This window comes from Myotis nattereri, assembly GCF_964212035.1.
Source record: "Myotis nattereri genome assembly, chromosome: 6".
In the NCBI taxonomy this organism is placed as follows: Eukaryota; Metazoa; Chordata; class Mammalia; order Chiroptera; family Vespertilionidae; genus Myotis; species Myotis nattereri.
The window spans coordinates 8,371,401-8,389,932 of record NC_138081.1 but is presented as its reverse complement, the minus strand read 5'-3'; the positions used below and the strand labels follow the sequence as shown (position 1 = coordinate 8,389,932).

Sequence of the window (18,532 nt, the reverse complement as noted above, 5' to 3'; positions counted from 1 at the left end):
CAGCCCTTCCCGAGGGAAGGGAGCAAGGATCAGCGGGCTGGGATGGCGCTCGGGCAGCTGGGCAGGGAGCAGGGAAAGCCAGGGGCTGAGAGAAGTGGGTCTGGGTGCCCTTGAAGGTGGACACAACACCACGATGGGATGATGAAGATGCTGACAGACAGTACAGGGTACCAGAGAAAACTCTACACTTCTGCGCACAGTGGGTAAAGGGAACCAACAAGTGAAATAAGAGGAGCTAAAAACTGGCTGCACAAAAGTAATATTCGTTACAGTTAATCGCACCAACTGCCCAGCACTGATGCCGCATTACGGTTCAGCTCAATGGCGTGTACAATTAGCACCAGACAACTGAGCTGTGTGTTCTGAGTGATCATGACAATCACAGCTACAGGGATCTTTCTAGTGTGTGGCTGTTAATCAGATGGGTCCCTTGCAGTAGTCGTGGTGGAACAACCATGACAACATGCACGACGCACGCGAATTCCAGTAACTCTCACAGAGCCCACGCTCCACCCCCCGGGATCCTGTCTGTTGTACAGAACGAAGTGGTGCCTGGCCCACAGTCCTGCCTGCGATGAGCAGCACAGCGGGGAGTGAGCCCGGCCCGCGGCTCCAGCCCTACGGCCGCTCCTCTGCACTCCCCGAGGTGTGTGAGCGCCGGCTCCTGTCCCCGCCCTCCTCACCTGTGTAGCTGCTGGAGGGAAGCGGGTGCTCTGGTTCTCCATTGAGCTCTGCGGCTCCTTGTGTCTCTGCCACTTCCTCTTTCTCCTCCTCTTCCCGGACCTCAGGGGCTTCCTCCGGTGGCTGCTCCATGGCTGATTTCCCCTCGGCGCCACGCCTGCAGGCCCGGTCATAGCTCTGGCATCATCTGGGTCTGGATGCAGATGGACCCCAGGGCAGTTCCGTCAGCCTGGGCAAAGGGGAAGACAGGAAGAGGATGAGAGGGCGGTGGGAGTGGGGCACGGCTCAGGGTCATCGAGGGCCAGCAGAGCAGGGGCACCTCACCTGTAGGGCTCTCCCACGGTCTCCACTCCTTGCATCAAGGTCACTTCCCCTCCCACCCTTTGCCCATTGGCTCTTGCAGCAGGTCTGTGGGGCTCAGAGCAGTTCCCATCACCCAGACGGGGTGACACACCTCTCTGCTACCTTTCCCTGCCTCCTCGGCAGCATCCTGCCCTTTGAGTTACCGGAGTTTTCGGGAGACACACGAGAAAGCCTTGAGGGCTTTTCAAATGCTCAGTCCCCCTGGAGATCCTGCCGCACCAGTACCTGGTCCCAGGATCACTGCTCTCCAAAGCCACTTTCGTGAAGGAAGTGTTAGGGTGGATAAAAGGCGTGAGCTCCCGCCAGGCTCACTTACAGCGACAGCAGATCTGCAGAGCCACCAGGCAAGGGAGACACACTCTGTCCTGGAATCTCCCAAACGGTGGGCTCCTAGATGGTGACCCCCATGTTTACACCACGAGGAGGAGATGGTTCTAACCCTCTGCAACTAAGATACTGTCACAAATGCCAGTTAGAGGTGTAAGCGCCTGGGGGGGGGGGGGGCCCTTCCTGCAGGGAACAGTAGGGAGAGGTCCCAGAGGAGTGGATTTTGACCAGGGGAGATGGTATGGAACTACGCGTGGGGATACAGCTTGAGAAAAGACTCGGAGGCAGCACAGTGGGGACCGGCAGAGTCCTGTTGGCTGGGGAGTGAGGAGCTGGAGAGAGGACCTGGCGGGGTGGCCGGGAAGGTGGGTTGTGGCCAGGCATGTGTGCTTCAGAGCCCTGACCCTGGGAGTGAGACGGACCTCATCCCATGTCAGGACAGGCCTGGAAGGGCCAGGAGCAGAAAAGACCTGCTCCAGAGAGATTCAAGCATCTGTGGAACCCCTTATCTTGAGGTCTCACAGGCAGCTCAAACTCCACCTATCCCAACAGAACCCACCGTCTCCCCCCACACTCCCCCTTCCTCTGTAACCCCGTTTTAGTGACCCACACGCCCATCTACCACTTATCAAAGCCGGAAGGCAGACGCCATCGGAGATCCTCCCTCTCTCACCCTGCTCCAGGCTTGCAAACTTGCTGCACTGGAGTCACTGGGGAGTGTGGTGATCTGGATGTCTGCACTCCTCCCAGAGATCCTCATTTGATGGGTCTGGGAGCAGCTTGGACCTCGGAATTTTTGTTCTATTCCCCTGGTGATTGTAACCATTCCTTCCCATCAGGCCTTCATCTTCCCGCTTGGACTGACACAATAACCCCTCAGTTGGTCTCCTGAGGCAGTTTGGAAATCAGCCCCCGAGTCTAAGCTGGGGAGTTGGAAACCTATAGCTGGGGCATCCTTGTTGATGTGACAGCCACAGGAGGGATTCAGCTCCCCAAGGGAGACAGTGACATATCAGGGAAGGACAGGAAGAGGCACCAGAGCAGACAACGGGGCAGGACCAGAGGCAGGACGGACTCGGGACAGCCTGCCTGCGTCTCAGAGCCAAGGGAAGGGCTGTTTTCTGGGGGAAGGGGTCAACCAGCTCCAATGCTGCAGGGCTGTAGGGCGATAACTGATCCCACTGGATGCAGTGACTGTGAGGTCATCAACGACCTCGTGAAGCAAGTGTCAGCCAAGTGGCTGGGATGGACTCCGGGCTGAAGAATCAGTGCTAGCGAGGAAGCTGGGACAGTGTGGGGGAGGGTAATTTTTGGTGACTGTGTCAGGGAAAGAAATGTATACACACTAGACTGAGATAGTAGCAAAGCTGGGGAGAGGTTTTTCAGAATAAAGGAAACTCAAATAAGCTGTGGAAAGAGGAGAGATCTGCGGCGAAAGACAGGAAGATCCAAGGGGGAAGCCAGGGCAGGATGACTGATGGGAGGGGAATGATTCAAGGGCCCAAGATGAGGAAAATATGAAGAAGCATCATAGCAGTGTGTGTATTTGTCTGTGTATGGGGGGGGGGGTAAAGTTCAAGTGGAATGGCCTCACAGAGTAGAAGATGGGACTTGAAGAAAGCAAAGGGCTGGGGGGAGGAGAGGCACTCTGGCAAACATGGTAGGGAATGAGCTGGAAAAGAATAAAAAGAATTAAAGGAAAGCTACAATAACTGAAACACGGCGATACTGGCACCTGAACAGACAATCAATAAAGAGAATACAAAAGTCTATAAATAGAAGCAAACACACATGGAGCTTTAGTATGTTATAAAGACAGCACTTCAAAGGGGAAAGGTGGATCCTTCAATAAATGGTATGTAGTGATCCCTACCTTCCACCTTATACCAAGACAAGGCCCAAACAAATCAACGATTTTAAAGTGAAAACAAACAGACACTATACCAATAGTCTGGAGATGGGGGGGGGAAGACCTAAGAATGACACAAAATCCATAAGACTTTATGGGTTAAAAGAGTATGGGTAAAGATTAGTAAATCTGATTACAAAAAATATAAACTTTCTACATGGTAAAAAAAAAAAAAGCATAAGAAAGAAACAGATAATAAACTGAGAAAAAGATGTGCAGCTCTCATTAGATAAAGGGCGAATTTCCCTAAATAGTTCCTGCAAATTAATAAGCAAAAGACCAGCAATCCAATAATAAAATGGGCCGAGGATATAAAAAATGTGTACAGAGCCCAGCCGGTGTGGCTCAGTTGGCTGAGCACTGTCCCATGCACCAAGAGGTGGCTGGTTTGATTCCTGGTCAGGGCACATGTCTGGGTTTTGAGCTCAGTCTCCAGTAGGGGACATGCAGAAGGCAGCTGATCGATGTTTCTATCTCACTGATGTTTCTATCTCATTCTCTCCCTCTCCCGTCCTCTCTCTCTTAAAAAAAAAACACAATCAAACCATATTTTAAAAATGCATACAGAAAAGGTATACCTTTGGCTCTTAAATATGTGAAAAGATGCTCATCATCATTAATAAAAAGAGAAATGCAAATTAAAACAACACTGAAATACACTTTTTAAGATCAGATTAAAACAAATGCTAACACATTGTTGCTAGGCACGTGGGAAATATCATCTCACACATCCCTGGTGGAAAGGTAAACTGGCACAACCTCTACAGAGGCTGATTTGGCTACAACTATCCAAATTACAAGCACACCTTCCCTTTGACCCAGAGACACCACTTGCAGCTTGTAACATAAGCTATACCTCCACCTGAGCAAAACAACACAATGTATTAGTACAAGGTTACTCATTACAGTACTATTTGACTAGTAGGAGGTGGGGAACCACCTCGAAGCCCATTAACAAGGACTTATGAAACAAATCATGACGTGGAAACATGCAGTTCTACGCAGCCACAAAACAATGACGTCATGGACTGGCAATGGAAGTCAAATACACAAGGAAAATTTTCAAAGGTAACAAGATGCCGTACACAGGAACATATAACTTCCAAGCTATTACGGCGGATGGGGAAACTCAGGAGAAGTCGTGTGGAACGCTAGCTTTCTGCCTGAGAAAGTCTCAGACGGGACTACGGAGACAGGACAGCCACTGCCACGTAGGCTGGTGGACTGGGTGCTGACACAGAAAGGACCGTGGTGGAAAAACGGGAAGTTCCAGACAATCCCGCGGAGCTGAGTGAATGGCGTGCGCAGTGCCCATCTTAGTCTGGACGGGGTAGGATGCTTACGTAAGACGTCACTGCTGGGGGAAGCGGATGACGCCCGCAGGAGCCTGGCCACTGCTCCGTGGAACTGGCCCTGAACGCCCACCTCAGACTACTAGTTAGGTGAACACGTTAGAGGCCTGTCTCCACGGCACTGCACACAGCTGAACACAGCCCTCCGTGAGCCGGGCAGGAGGACCCTTGGCTAAGGAGAGTGGGCCTGTGGGGAGGGGCTGCTGACAACACTGGCCAAGGACCGTGGCGATCACCTAGGGCAGCCTGTGACTGCGAGGAATGTACTGAACTCTCTAACGTCTGGAGGTAGAGGGGCAGGGGCAGGTGAGGGAGGAGGCCTATGGCTGAAGGGCTGCAGGAGGTTTGAGTAGCATCAAGAGGATGAGCAGCTCAGTGACAGAGGGTCAGACAACGTGACGTCTATGAGCCATGAGGTCAGTGGTGGCACTGGCCAGAGGGGTGAGTGGACACAGGGGGGAATGCACACCAGTGGTGATGAGAGCCAGTGAGTGGGGGACATGAAGATTTGGGGGTTCCCCTTAGCAGGCAGAAACAGAGGAGCAAAAACTGCAACACTGCCTTGTATAGACACTTGACAAAGCATTTTCTCACACATTGCCTCATGCCCTCTGAGTGACCTTGGGAGATGGGAACAGAGTTCATTGTCGTGCTGAGTCCTGGAGGGTGGGGGGAGGCACCTGCTGGGTACACGATCAACAGGCCCTGCTCAGTCCTCCAAGCCCCATAAGGAGAGCCTTGTGTGCTCCCCTGGGCACAAGAGGGAAGTGAAAACACCCAGGCCCGCAGAGCCTGACAGGGTGTCCCTGCAACACATCAGAGGATGACGTCGACGACCATGGGGTTTCGGACACAATGGAGTGGCAGCCTGGCTAGGCCTTGGTGAGCTGTGTGCCCGATACCCCTGAGCCTCAGCTTCCGCTTCCCCACTAGCTGGCTGGTTAGGTCCCCATGCTCAGGGCTACTGTTCCCAGAGTCTGGGGTGCACATGGTGGCCTCTTGGGATCAGATGTGGTTCTGGGCCATGGCTGGAGTTTTGGTTTCGGGGCCAGGGTTCCTGGATTCCAGCCTGGAGCGTCTCTCTGGCTGTGACCTCTTCAGGACACCAGCTGAAGGGGGAGGGGAGCCGCAGTCTAGTTGCTCCAGAACCCACACACATCCCTCGGGCTGTTTCTATTTAGATGCAACCACAGTACTGCCCATCCCTGCATGTTGCCAGAAGCCATCCACCAGCACCAGGGCTGCCCCCCACCCTCCACTGTCTCAGCTTGTCTGGCCAGGAGCTACTTTGACACCCCCTCCCCCCTGCGCCCAGGCCCACAGGCTGGATTTTCCCAGGTAGCTGCCACTCACCACTGTCCTTGCAATGAATCCTATTCTCCTCTTCCCTCTTCAGGCCTGGCACTAAAAATAGCACACCCAGCACTAGGTTTAACTTTTAAGTGGCTGCCCTGAGAAATTCTGGTCTTCGCTGTGACCCCCCACCCCCCTCCCCGCACTGTGCCAGAGCCAGGAACTCTGGTCATGGCAGAGCTTCACCCCTTAGGACAGTGATGGCGAACCTATGACATGCGTGTCAGAGGTGACACGCCAACTCATTTTTTTGGTTGATTTTTCTTTGTTAAATGGCATTTAAATATATAAAATAAATATCAAAAATATAAATCTTTGTTTCACTATGGTTGCAAATATCAAAAAATTTCTATATGTGACATGGCACCAGAGTTAAGTTAGGGTTTTTCAAAATGCTGACACGCCGAGCTCAAAAGGTTCGCCATCACTGGCCTAGGAGGTTGGTGCTGACCTCAGACAGGATAAGGGCTGCAGCCGGAGTGAGGAGGCCTGCTCTGCTGCCCCTTGGAGACAAAAAGTAGTATCTAGCAAAAGAATTTTTGCCAAACAAATGCCTGGACTGCTCTGACCCTGGCGCGTGCACACATACACACATACACACACACACATACCTGCAGCACACATGTATGCTGCATACATACATGTTTCCATTCCAAGACCCTTTGTCCCAAGAAGAAACTCAGGCCTTTGGGGAGCTAAGCGGGGGAGGGGGCATAACTCCATTCAGTTCCCATTGGCAGATAAGGTTAGGAGCTTACCCCAAGTGATCCAGAGCTCTGAGAGGTCCGGTCTAGGGCCTAGAGCAGCCGTGGGCAAACTACGGCCCGCGGGCCGGATCCGGCCATTTGAAATGAATAAAACTAAAAAAAAAAAAAAGACCGTACCCTTTTATGTAATGATGTTTACTTTGAATTTATATTAGTTCACACAAACACTCCATCCATGCTTTTGTCACGGCCCTCCGGTCCAGTTTAAGAACCCATTGTGGCCCTTGAGTCAAAAAGTTTGCCCACCCCTGGCCTAGAGCCTAGAGCCTTCCTCTTTCCAAGTGCAGTCGTGCTCAGGAAACAGCCTTCCTGACGCCCGCACTGGCAGGCTGTACTTCTGAGTGGGCTCAGTGAATGTGCGGCCCCCTCACCAGGAGGCACAGCCACAGAGGCCTCGCTGGTCACCAGACCCCAAGCATGGTCACAGCTGCAGAGTCTCGGGCTCCCCACCTCCACCACCATGGTCCTTCCATTCTCCAGGGCTTACTACACACCAGGTCCATGTGTACAAACACATCTCATCCTCACAACGACCCCGAGGCAGGTATTATTCCTATCCCCATTCAACCGATGAGGAGACCGTGAACAGAGGGCAAGTAACTGGCTCAGGTCACACATTAACGGAAGAAGCAGGACTTGAGCCCAGGCAGGTTGGCTCAAGTCCCAGTCACTGTGCTGCACTCAGTCGTGGTGATGGGTAGCTGGGGCCCCGAGGTCTGGAAGCTGCTCTTAGACTCAGTCTGGAGCCATCACCCCTGAAACCCCTGTCTAGCCGCCAGTTGCTATTTCTGTCAAGAACACCCCGATCAAAGCCCCTGGACAGTCCCTGCCAGAAGACAACCGCTGTGCGCTGAAGACAGCACAGGCGCTGGTCCTGCTCCTCCAGCCCAGCCCACGCGCCCACGCTCCCACATCACTCCCTGCACACGGGGCTCGGCCTGGAATGCTGCCCCTCTACCAGCCAGGCCAGCTCCTTCAGGTCCACCTGCACCTCCTCCTCCAGGAAGCTCTCCTTGACCGGCTCCATTCTGTTCCTTCTTGCTGCAACCCTGGCCCAGGTCCTCCAGCTCTGCAATTCCTGTACCAAACTGCCAGTCTGTTCACTGGTCTGGCCTCACCACGTTATCAGTCTCCCAGGCAGTGCCCTCTGTCTTTCCAAGGTAGGACCCAGCACCTGCACGGTGCTCGGCATTTAGTGGGTGTTCAACATACACTTGTTGAATGAATATACGGACTGAAAGCTAACAGTGTAACCACTGTCACACTGTTCTCCGCACAGCATTTGCCACTGTACTGATTCTCATGTATTACTGCCTTTGAGATGCAATAATTCACAGAAGTTAATTTCACTGACTTCTGCGTGAGACCTGGGTTCAAACCCTGCCTCTGCACCCCCTTCCCCACCCCTCCCCGAGTTCAGGTGAAGACACCAACCCCTCCGAGTTTCTCAGCCCTAAAACTGGAATACCACCTGACCTGAGCAGCTGTCCTAAGGATTAAACAGCCACGCACAACTGCTCACTGGTGCTGGCAGACAGTAAGTGTCCAACAAGGAGGGACTATGGCTGCTGCTGTTACTGTCACTGTTGGCTCATTCTAGGGACTGTGTGGAGCAAGTGGTAGCCAGGTCCAGAACTGTACTAGCTTACTGCAATTCCAGGGACATAAACACACAATCTCCCAACTCCTTCCTTACAACCCACTGTGGGAACAGGGATCTTGACAGGGAGCTCCCTACTTCAGCCCAGGCTTCACAGTTCAGAGAGATGAGTACAAACCCTCCTCCACTTCTCCCTGCTCCGTCCCCCACCGTACAGTGGACCCAGTTGCTGTATTTCTGCTGGGGTCCAACCCCAGCAGGTCCAGGGGTCCCCAAAGGTGTGGACGGAGTCGGCAAAGAAGGAACAACACAGAGGCAGCGTTCAGTTGATCAGCAGCCTAGCCAGGATCTCTAGCCAAGTTCTGGTGAGGCTCTCCAGCAAAGTTCTGGTTAGGATCTCCAGCCAGGTTCTGTCCAGGTTCTCCAGCCAGGCTCAGTCACCAGGTTCTAGTCAGGTTCTCTTGCCAATTTCTGTAGTCAGGTTCAGTCCAGGATCTTTTGCCATGTTCTCTCGCTAGGTTCTGTCTCTAGGTTCTATTGCCAGTTTCTGTCCAGGATCTTTTGCCATGTTCTCTCCAGTGAAGTTCTTCTGTCTCTAGGTTCTGTGTAGGTTCTGTCTTCTTGGTTCTGTGTTCTAAGTTCTCTGTGTGTTGCTGTCTTGTTACATCTGTATTTATACCAGTTGATTCAATCCTATCAATCTCTATTACAAAGGTTAGGGCATTTCTTATCTCCATTCCAGAGAGTAAAGATTATGTAGCTTAAGCATGATTGTTCATAGTTAAAGTGATTAATTACCCGCCTGGCACTTAGTTAAGAGGTTTTATTCCCTCCCTAACTTCAGGGGAAAATCCCTACCTGGGGAAACAACCTTTCTCAGAGACCTTGGTTAAAACACATAGTGCCAAGAAGGTGAGCAAACATATTAAGAACAGTATGCCATATATGCCAGGTCCCTTGAAACAGCAAGCATGGACTGGCTCCCAGCAAATTCCCCCTTTTTTATTTTTTAAAAGCAGGCATTAAAAAGAAAAACCCCAAATGCTCTCTTGTATCCATTTTAAGAGTAGGATTGGCGCTTTCCGCTATTACCTGAGTCCTGATCTATCACCCCAGGGAGAGCTTGTCAATCCTGCACTTTCCCGGGGTGGAAAGGCTGCAGTGGGGTTAAGGATAAGGCTCCTTGGGCCTACCTCCTCCCATGCCTTTACATTTACCTTTCCTTCCTCAGAAAAGCATGGTCATACTTCTTGTATAAAACGTTCTGTCTGACTGGGAGTAACCTTAATTCCTCTGCTAGCAAGCATATGTGTTAAAAGATCAATACAGAGTCTTATTTCTTTAGACTCAGTATGGCACATCTTAATCTGAAGATCAATACAGAGTCTTCTTTCTTTGGACTCAGTATGGCACATCTTCTCAATCTAAGAATCAATACAGTGTCTTCTCTTTGGACTCAGTATGGCACATCTTCTCAATCTAAGTTCTGTACTATCCACCTTCTTACCCTACTTATCCTCTATAGGGGGGTCTGCAGTACCCTGGTGGAGTCCTATCCGTCCCGAGTGTGGGGTTCTCAATGGGGGGAGGGGGCCTTACCTAGGGGAATCCTGTTTCAGGGTTTCCCAAAGGTGTGGACAGAGTCGGCGAAGACTATCCACCCTCTTCCTATGGTGGAGTCCTATCCATCCTGAGTGTGTGTGTGTGGGGGGCTTACCTAAGGGTCCCTGTTCGGGCACCAGATGCTGGGGTCCGACCCCAGCAGGTCCACGGGTTCCCAAAGGTGTGGACGGAGTCGGCGAAGAAGGAATAACACGGAGACAGTGTTCAGTTGATCAGCAGCCTAGCCAGGATCTCCAGCGAAGTTCTAGTTCGGATCTCCAGCCAGGTTCTGTGTCCATGTTCTCTTGCTAGGTTCTCCAGTTTCTCCAGCCAGGTTCTGTAGCCATGTTCCCTTGCTAGGTTCTCCAGCCAGGTTCTCCAGGTTCTCTAGCCAGGTTCTGTCGCCATGATCCCTCGCTAGGTTTTCCAGTCAGGTTCTGTCCAGGTTCTCCAGCCAGGTACAGTCACCAGGTTGTAGTCAGGTTCTCTTGCCATCTTCTATCCAGGTTCTGTAGCCAGGTTCTGTCTCTAGGTTCTTCAGCCAGGTTCTCTCGCTAGGTTCTGTCTCTAGGTTCTGTTGCCAGTTTCTGTCCAGGATCTTTTGCCATGTTCTCTCCAGCGAAGTTCTTCTGTCTCTAGGTTCTGTGTAGGTTCTGTCTTCTTGGTTCTGTCTTCTTGGTTCTGTGTTTATACCAGTTGATTCCAATCCTATCAATCTCTATTCCAAAGGTTAGGGCGTTTCTTATCTCCATTCCAGAGAGTAAAGATTATGTAGCTTAAGCATGATTGTTCATAGTTAAAGTGATTAATTACCCGCCTGGCACTTAGTTAAGAGGTTTTATTCCCTCCCTAACTTCAGGGGAAAATCCCTACCTGGGGAAACAACCTTTCTCAGAGACCTTGGTTAAAACACATAGTGCCAAGAAGGTGAGCAAACATATTAAGAACAGTATGCCATATATGCCAGGTCCCTTGAAACAGCAAGCATGGACCGGCTCCCGGCATATTTCCTCTCCCCATCTCCCCCCCACACACCCCATAGCGGGACAAGGGTCAGCAGCCCTAGCCCCACGTCTCAGGACCAGCCGTAAGGGAGGCCATGAGAGAATGGGCCTGGTTCATTTTCTCCCAAGCTTTCCAGTCTGGGTACTGACCCAATGCCCTGGTTTCCCTGAAGAGCAACTCCAGGGTGCTCTCTCCCCCATCTGCCAATCCGGGCACCCCACGCCCCTCAGGGCACACAAGGGGCCTGTGTGGCTTTCTGGCTGGAATGGATCCACCCCAGCAGTTCGACCCTGGGCGTGGCCTGGGGCTGGTTTTGCTCAGAGCGCTAGAACCAGAGGAAAGATACCCAGGAGCCACCCTGCCCCTCACCTCTGGGGTTCTTCCAATGCCACCAAGAGTCAGGCCCCAAGGCCCATGGGCCAGAGTGGAGTTAAACTAAAATAAAAGGAAAAGCTGGCCTCAGGGAGCTACTGAGAATGTGCCCGGAGAGAGATCCAGTGGGAACAAGGCTGTCACCAGGGACCAGCAAGGAGCCCCCAAGGGTGCCCGCAGCCCGAGCAGGTGAGACTAGCCAGCAGCTCCCCGCCCCGGCCGCCTCTGCCTGTGCCACTGAAGACTGAGGAGAGGCTGAAACCTACAGCTTCCACAAGAAACAGCCTCAACACGGTTCTTTTTTCTGAGCGGGATTCTTACTTTCTTAATTACATTTTTCTGTGTTCTCCAAATTCTTTACAACGAGCGTGAGATACTTTCATCACTGGGGGGAAAGGGAGAAATGTTTATAAAGTGTTTTGAACAAAGGAAACTGAGGAATTTGCTGAAAGACAGAGGAGGTAAAAGGCCTGCCCAGGTCCTGGCCTGGGGGCTTTCGGGAGCCGAGGACCCCTCGCTGCTCCAAGAGGCTGTGCGGGGAGGGCAGCTGTGACAGCACCAGGGGCCACGCCAGGGCCCCTTCCAGACCCTTCTCATCCCAGGACCTCCGGTGCTATGGCTGCTGTTGCCACCGATGCCCCTCCACTCCTCTGGTCCCTGCCAGCTGCTTTCATTCACTCATTCTGCAAATATTTGTTAAGCACCTACCGCCATGTGCCAGGCCACATTAGTCAAGAAACCAACACAAATACACAACGAGGAAGGCCAGCCAGGCTGTGGAGGACAAGGCCGAGCGCAGCGGCGGCACTCTCGGAGCACGCCCCTCCAGGATGGTACTCAGGAAGGTGTTCCTGAGATGTGGCCTTTGACCCAGAGGCAGGTGAGTGGGGTGACAGGGCAACGGGGAAAGGCCCCTCAAAGGGAGGAGGGCATGGACCCTCGGAGAGGCGGGAGCAAGGGCTGTGTGGCTGGCGTGCCAGGAAGGCAGGGAGGCTGGCCTAGTGGAGGCTGGCAATCCCTCCGGCCTCCAAGGGCAAGTGAAGGATATGGGTTTATCCGAAGAGCAGCAGAGAGCCTAGGAGGGTTATGAAGACGATGGACAGGTTCAGAGCTGCATTCCTCCGGCCACTGTGGAGGGCGGACTGGAGATCATTCAGCTGGACTCTGAGCCAGGGTTGCAAAGCTAGCGGGGGCACCGGCGGGACGGAAAGGCCACCCCCGGGTCCCCAGACACCTGCCTCTTCAATTCGTGGGGAGAGCCAGGCTGAGGAGTCAGGCAGGAGAGCCTCACCCAGAGCCGCATGCTCCCCTGGTGCCCATCTGTGCCCCACTGAGTGAAGTGCAGGGCAGGGCAGGGCAGGGCAGAAGAGCTCCATGGGCCCTGCCTGCTGACTCCCTGGCTCAGCCTCCCAGTGCTGTTCTGATCTTGGTGACTCCCAGCTGGACACACTCCTATGTGGGAGCACAAGTGGCACTTGGCACGGTTGGCAAAAGGCCAACTGACTCGAACAGCCACATCCCTAGGCCTGACAACTCCATCCAAGCCCCCTCAAACTTCTGACACACATCTCTAGGGACTATGGACCAGACTCGCTACTCACACCCTTTTCCCTCAATGTTCACAAAATAATCTCTCTAATCTCAGGGAGAGGAAGGCAGACAAGACTGAGTGCGCCGAGCACCCACACTGCCCTCTGAGGCAGCTCTGACCAATGCCTCCTGCCGGGTGATGGAGGCTGGTGGCAAAGAAAGGGCAGCGCACTGACAGGCGGCGGCCTGGTGAGAGGGAATGAAACTGACGGCCCGGGAAAACGGGACACACAGTCGGAGGTGGAAGGCAGAGGGGTGAGCAGGGCTGAGTGACTTCTGAGCCTCCCCAAGGACAGAGGGGGCCAGAAGAGCCCTCAGCGAAGCCAGGATCAGCCAGTTCGGCCCAGGAGAATCTGTGACTCCTAAGTCCAAGCTTCCCCTGAAAGTGCTCATGCCTGTAACCTTGTAATTCCCCTCAGGAAACTGGACTAGGCTGTTCGATGCAGTGTTACTTTTAAAAATGAAATCAATTTTTATAAATATGAAAATTTTATAGTAATGAAAAATAACAGAAATATCTCAATGTCCATCAGTAGAGGAATGGTTAAATAAATGAGGGCAACCCCAGAAAATGGAGTATTATCCAGCCATGAAACTCATGTTTTCATAGAATATTTAGTAACGTTAGTGGAAAATAGCAGAATTCAATTATATAGCAAAAATCCTATAAAAATGACTAGAGAAAGAATGGAAGTTTCCATGTACAAATAGGGCAGTAGGTGAGTCACTGTTTCTATGTCCCTGTATGTCTTAACTTTCTGTACTGAACACGTATCATCTCCATCTCACTCGACCGTTCAGAGCCTGTGGTGCATTGCGGAGTCCTTCCTCCGTTACGCCTTCTCCTCTACTGGCTCCAGGTTTTCCTCTGACCTCCCTGGCTGCTCCTGAGCAATCTTTTTGCTGGAGCCAGTGAGCAATTTCTTCCTGCCCTCTTAGGGTCTCCTTCAATCTACACTCCTCCCTGCATGACCTTATGCTCATCCGTGGCTTTTGATACCTTCAGTATACTGATGGCTCCTATCTGTTTCTCCAGCGCAGATTCTCTGATATCTCCACATGGATGCCCAATAGTATCTCAAGTCTAATACATCCAAACCGAGCCCTTGCCTTCGCGCCCCTGCCCCCGCCCCCACCCGCACCAACATCATTCCCATCTCAGTAAATGTCAATTCCAAGTTTCCAGTTAGTCAGGCCAAAATGTTGGTGCCAACAAATCCTGTTGGCTCTGCCTTTAATAAATACCCAGATTCGAATCACTGCTCATCACTTTCACTGCTATGACCCTGGTCCAAGCCAACATCCTCTCTCTCTCTCTCTCTCTCTCTCTCTTTTTCTTGTTAATCCTCACCCAAGAATATTTTCCCATTTATTTTTAGAGAGAGTAGAAGGGAAGGGAGAGAGACAGAGAGAAAACCATCGATGTGAGAGAGACACATCTTGGCTGCCTCCCAACTGGGGTTGGGGATCGAGCCTGCAACCAAGGTACGTGCCCTTGACGGAATTGAACCCACAACCCACGCTTTCCAATCAATCATTAGTCTGGGTTTCTTGGCAGTTGTGGCCTGGCACATGGTGGTAGGTGCTTAACAATATTTGCTGAATGAGTGAATGAAAGCAGCTTGCAGTTTGCTGCTGACACTCTAACTACTTAGCCAAACTGGCTGGGCTCTCTCTCTATCTTTTGTTGTTGTTGTTAATCCTCACCCAAGGATGTTTTTTCCATTGATTTTTTACAGAGAGTGGAAAGGAGAGAGGGAGGGAGAGAGAGAGAAAAACATGGATGAGAAAGAGACACACTGATTGGCTGCCTCCTGCACGTACCCCAACCGGGGCCAAGGATTGAACCTGCAACCCAGGTACATTACGTGCCCTTCAGTAGGATTTAAACCCACAATCCTTCGGTGTTCAGGCGAACATTCTAACCTCTGAACAAAACCAGCCAAGCCAACATCATCTCTTGCCTGTATTATTGCAACAGCCTCCTAGCTGGCTTCACCCCTCCACCCTCCCCACCACAGTCAGAGCGATCCTTTCAAGTCAGATTCTGCTCCTTCTGTGATCAAATCCCTCCAGGAGCTTCCTGCCCATCTTTACACTGGCCTGCCAGGCCTTCCCTCTCCCCTCCTGGTATACTCGGCCAGGCTGGCCTTGAACAATGCAGGCGCATTTGCCTCAGGGGCTTTGCAATTGTTTCCTCCTGAGGAAAATGTCCTATGTATTTACATGGCTGGCTGCCTCACCTCCTCAGGGTTTTGCTTAAACATGACAGTCAACCTGACCACAGGATTTAAAGTCAACCCAGCCCTCTCTCGGGCACTTCCATTTCTCTTCTCTGCTTCAGTTTTCCCTGTAGCTCTTACCACTATCTGGAATAGTATGCACGCATGCATGTATACATATGTATATACACACATGTATAAAACATACATGTGTATATGTGTGTATACATATATGTGTATTTTTAAAACTAATTTGTTTACTATTTGTGTCTCCCCAAAAGGATATAAACCCCACCAGGCAGAGATTTTCATGTTAGATTCATACTGATCCTCAAGACAGAGGACAACTGACAGACAGTAAATTTGCTGGACAAATGAATAATTTTTATAACTGGAAAAAAGATTTCCATTCATGGACCTGCCCCATAGAGATCACCTGTCCTCAGGTTTCAGTTGTCCAGGGCGCCCAGCTGCTCTCAGCCAATCCCAGTCAGACAAGGGGCTCATCGGGATGACAGTTAACAGGCAGAGCCGTGAGCAGGGGGCGCAGGAGTCCAGGCAGTGGCTCCCCTGCCACCTGCCAGGGGACCTGGGGGAGGTAGCTCATTTGTCTTGGCTTCCTTTCCCCCTGCGAGGGGTGCTGGCTGCTTCTGCCCGCCTTGGACTCTGCAATTGCTTACTGAGCAGACCCCAAGAGCAGTGCTCAGGAGGGGCCCGGGTCACTCACAGGACGTGGCTCTGCAGGGCAGGGGTGGGGGGTTGGCAGCTAATCCTCGAAAGCCTTTAATGTTTACACTCCCGGCAGGGAGGAAGATAAGACCAGCACCTGCATGACTGTGACTGCGGGAAAGGCTGTACACAAACAGGGGAAGGGAGGAGGGAGGCCGTGTCCTGAGGAGGAGGAAATGGCCTCTGCTGGAGGCCTCAAAGGTTCAAGGCCAAGCAGAGCTGGGTCATCCAGAAATGACCTTACAAATAAAATATGCTCATTAGAGAAAAAAGCGATCAGAGAAAAAAATAAAATCAGGAAGTGGTTTTATTTTATATACAGACTAAGGGGTAGGAAGGGGGAAATGCAGGCTCCTAGCCCCGCAGAGGTGGTGGCAGGTCTAGAGCAGGCTGGGGAAGCAGGTCACAGCCACACACACACAGAAGACTCCCATGACTCTTTTTACATGGGGCCTACTCCAATTCTGCTTGAACCAAAGAGCACACAGCGTTTCTGTGTGCCAGGCATGACTGTAAGCTCCTTACGTAGCCATCACAAGTGAGGACTGAAGCAGGTACTAGTATCGCCTCCATTTACAGAGGACAAAACCAGAGCAAGGAAGAGGAAGTTGCATGACTGCTGGAGCCTGGATGCAGAGCCAGGAGCCGTCTGCCTTCAGGGCGGAGGAGCTCCACGCTACGGCCTCTCGCTTCCACTCCTGAACCCCTAATGCTACAGTGTCCGTATCCTGGAGAGTGGACGCTTCCTAGTCCCGTCCTCCCTGACCTCTGGGCACCCAGGCTCAGCCTGCACCACTTCCCCCCAAAGCCACCGCCCCCAGGTGAAAGCTCTGTTACCGCAGCATGTGTCATTGGCCAGCTTCCCCACCCCTCCTCTCCCTCAGTCTATCACTCCCGCTTAACGTGTGGCCTCTAGAGCCTCAATAGCCAAGATGAAGCGGAAGTGTCGGAATGGCAATACTTTAAATCCAAAAAGCCTATCTCCTATCTTTTCTCCTACGTCACTGAGAGGCCAAAGTGTCATCTAGGCGCCATGTGTTTAACCCTTGGATAAGACGATTCAGCAGGTCAGAGCCCCTGCCCAGGCTCTGCTGCAGTCCAGGTGAGAGGACAGGGAGAGAGCTGCATGCCAAGTACACTCCCAGCCCTGCCAACACAGGCTGTGCCCCTCTGGGCAACCTCTAACCTCTCTGTGGCTCATTCTCCCATCTGCGATGGGATTAATATCCACATGCCTTCCCTAAGGCAGGCAGCAAGGCTCAGATGACAGAGTAAATGTGAAAAACATCAGTATTATATAATTCACACACCAAAATGTTAATGATGAATATTTCTTAGGGTTAATTTTTATTTCTTCTCTTATTGCTTATCTGATTTTCCTAAATTTCCTATAATGAACATGTGCTGTGTTTAGTAAGCAAAAAAAAAAAGTCTGAAAGCATGATACAAACATGAGACATCATTAGTTTAGAGAAAGTAGCAAGAAGCAGCAGCAGAAGCTGAAGACGCCGCCTCTCTGAGGATGCGCATCCTGGCACGCGGTGGCACGGCGTTCCCTGCGACCTCCAGAGCAGCGGGCAGCTCAGGCAGGACGCCGCACACAGCGAGTGGGTGGGCTGCACATCTGCCTGGCGCCCACTGTAACAACACAGACGAGCACACACCTGCCCTGCAGCAGCTGTGGAGCGCTCGCCGCCTGGACTGGGAGGGTGGGAAGGAGGGGAGAGAGGTGGGAGATGGGCGGTTTTCCGTGCCCGCAGCAGTCTTTCTTTCATAACGAAGCTGAGAAGAGAGAGCCTCCTTCCAACACTGCTCGCTGTCTCCCTCACCGAAGCTCTGGTTCCCCTCGGGTGAAACCGGCTCAGGAGCGAGCAGCTCACCTGGTGTTGGCTCTCAGGCTCAGTATTTGCTTTCTGCTCTCCCTTTCCTTGCCAGGTGCACGCCTATCTGGTTGCTCTCTGAGGTCCCTGATAAGGGCCTAGTCAACAAATACTTGAAAAGCATGAAGTCCCCCAAAGAGGGACAGGCGAACCAGAGGTGAGGGAGAGAAAGGACAAGCGAGAGAATTCAACCTCAGGGAGCCCAGAGCAGCTTCTGAAACATCAAAGCACCGCGGAGTCAGAGAATCGGCCCAGGCCTCACCTTCCATCCTCATTCGGCGCTGCCAGGAGCGGCTCCTGAGTGTGTGCCAACACGACAGCCTGCGAGAGCTCAGTGAGGAAGCTGGTCCCAGCTGCCCTGGCGCCGCAGGACCCAGGGCCGGCCAGGAGGGTGTGCGGGAGCGGCGGGGAATTGCCGAGACTGGCGTGACTTAGTGATGACTTGGCGAATTCGTTTAGAAAGCGGAAGGCCTTACACGTCAGGTCATGTCAGCTCCCAGTCTGGATTTCAGCCCCATCTGGCAGGAGGGCGATGGGGCTCCCGCAAAAGAATCAAGGTAAAGCCCGGCCACTGCTCCCAGGTGCTACTGGAAACACTGCTTTCCTGCGGAGGGCCCCCTCTGCAGGGATCCTTCTGCCCTGCCTACCTGGCTGCCAGTGCAGTGTGTGTGGGTGGGTCCTCCAAGATGCACTGCGGGAGGAGGTAGAACGCCCGGAACCCCCTCAGGGCCCACCCGGCACTGCCCGCTCCTGGCCAGGCCACTTTGGCCCTGGCCCCGA

General features: G+C 52.5%; 1 protein-coding gene across 1 annotated transcript in view; it reads right to left on the bottom strand.

Moving 5' to 3' along the window:
* The window catches only part of PPARD (peroxisome proliferator activated receptor delta), an 81,840-nt gene that overhangs the window by 13,679 nt on the left and 49,629 nt on the right, over window positions 1-18,532 (bottom strand). The window contains exon 3 of the mRNA XM_081095033.1: window positions 684-910. Coding sequence (XP_080951159.1) covers window positions 684-813 — 130 coding nt within the window. The 5' untranslated portion in view covers window positions 814-910. The remainder of the gene's footprint in view (window positions 1-683; window positions 911-18,532) is intronic.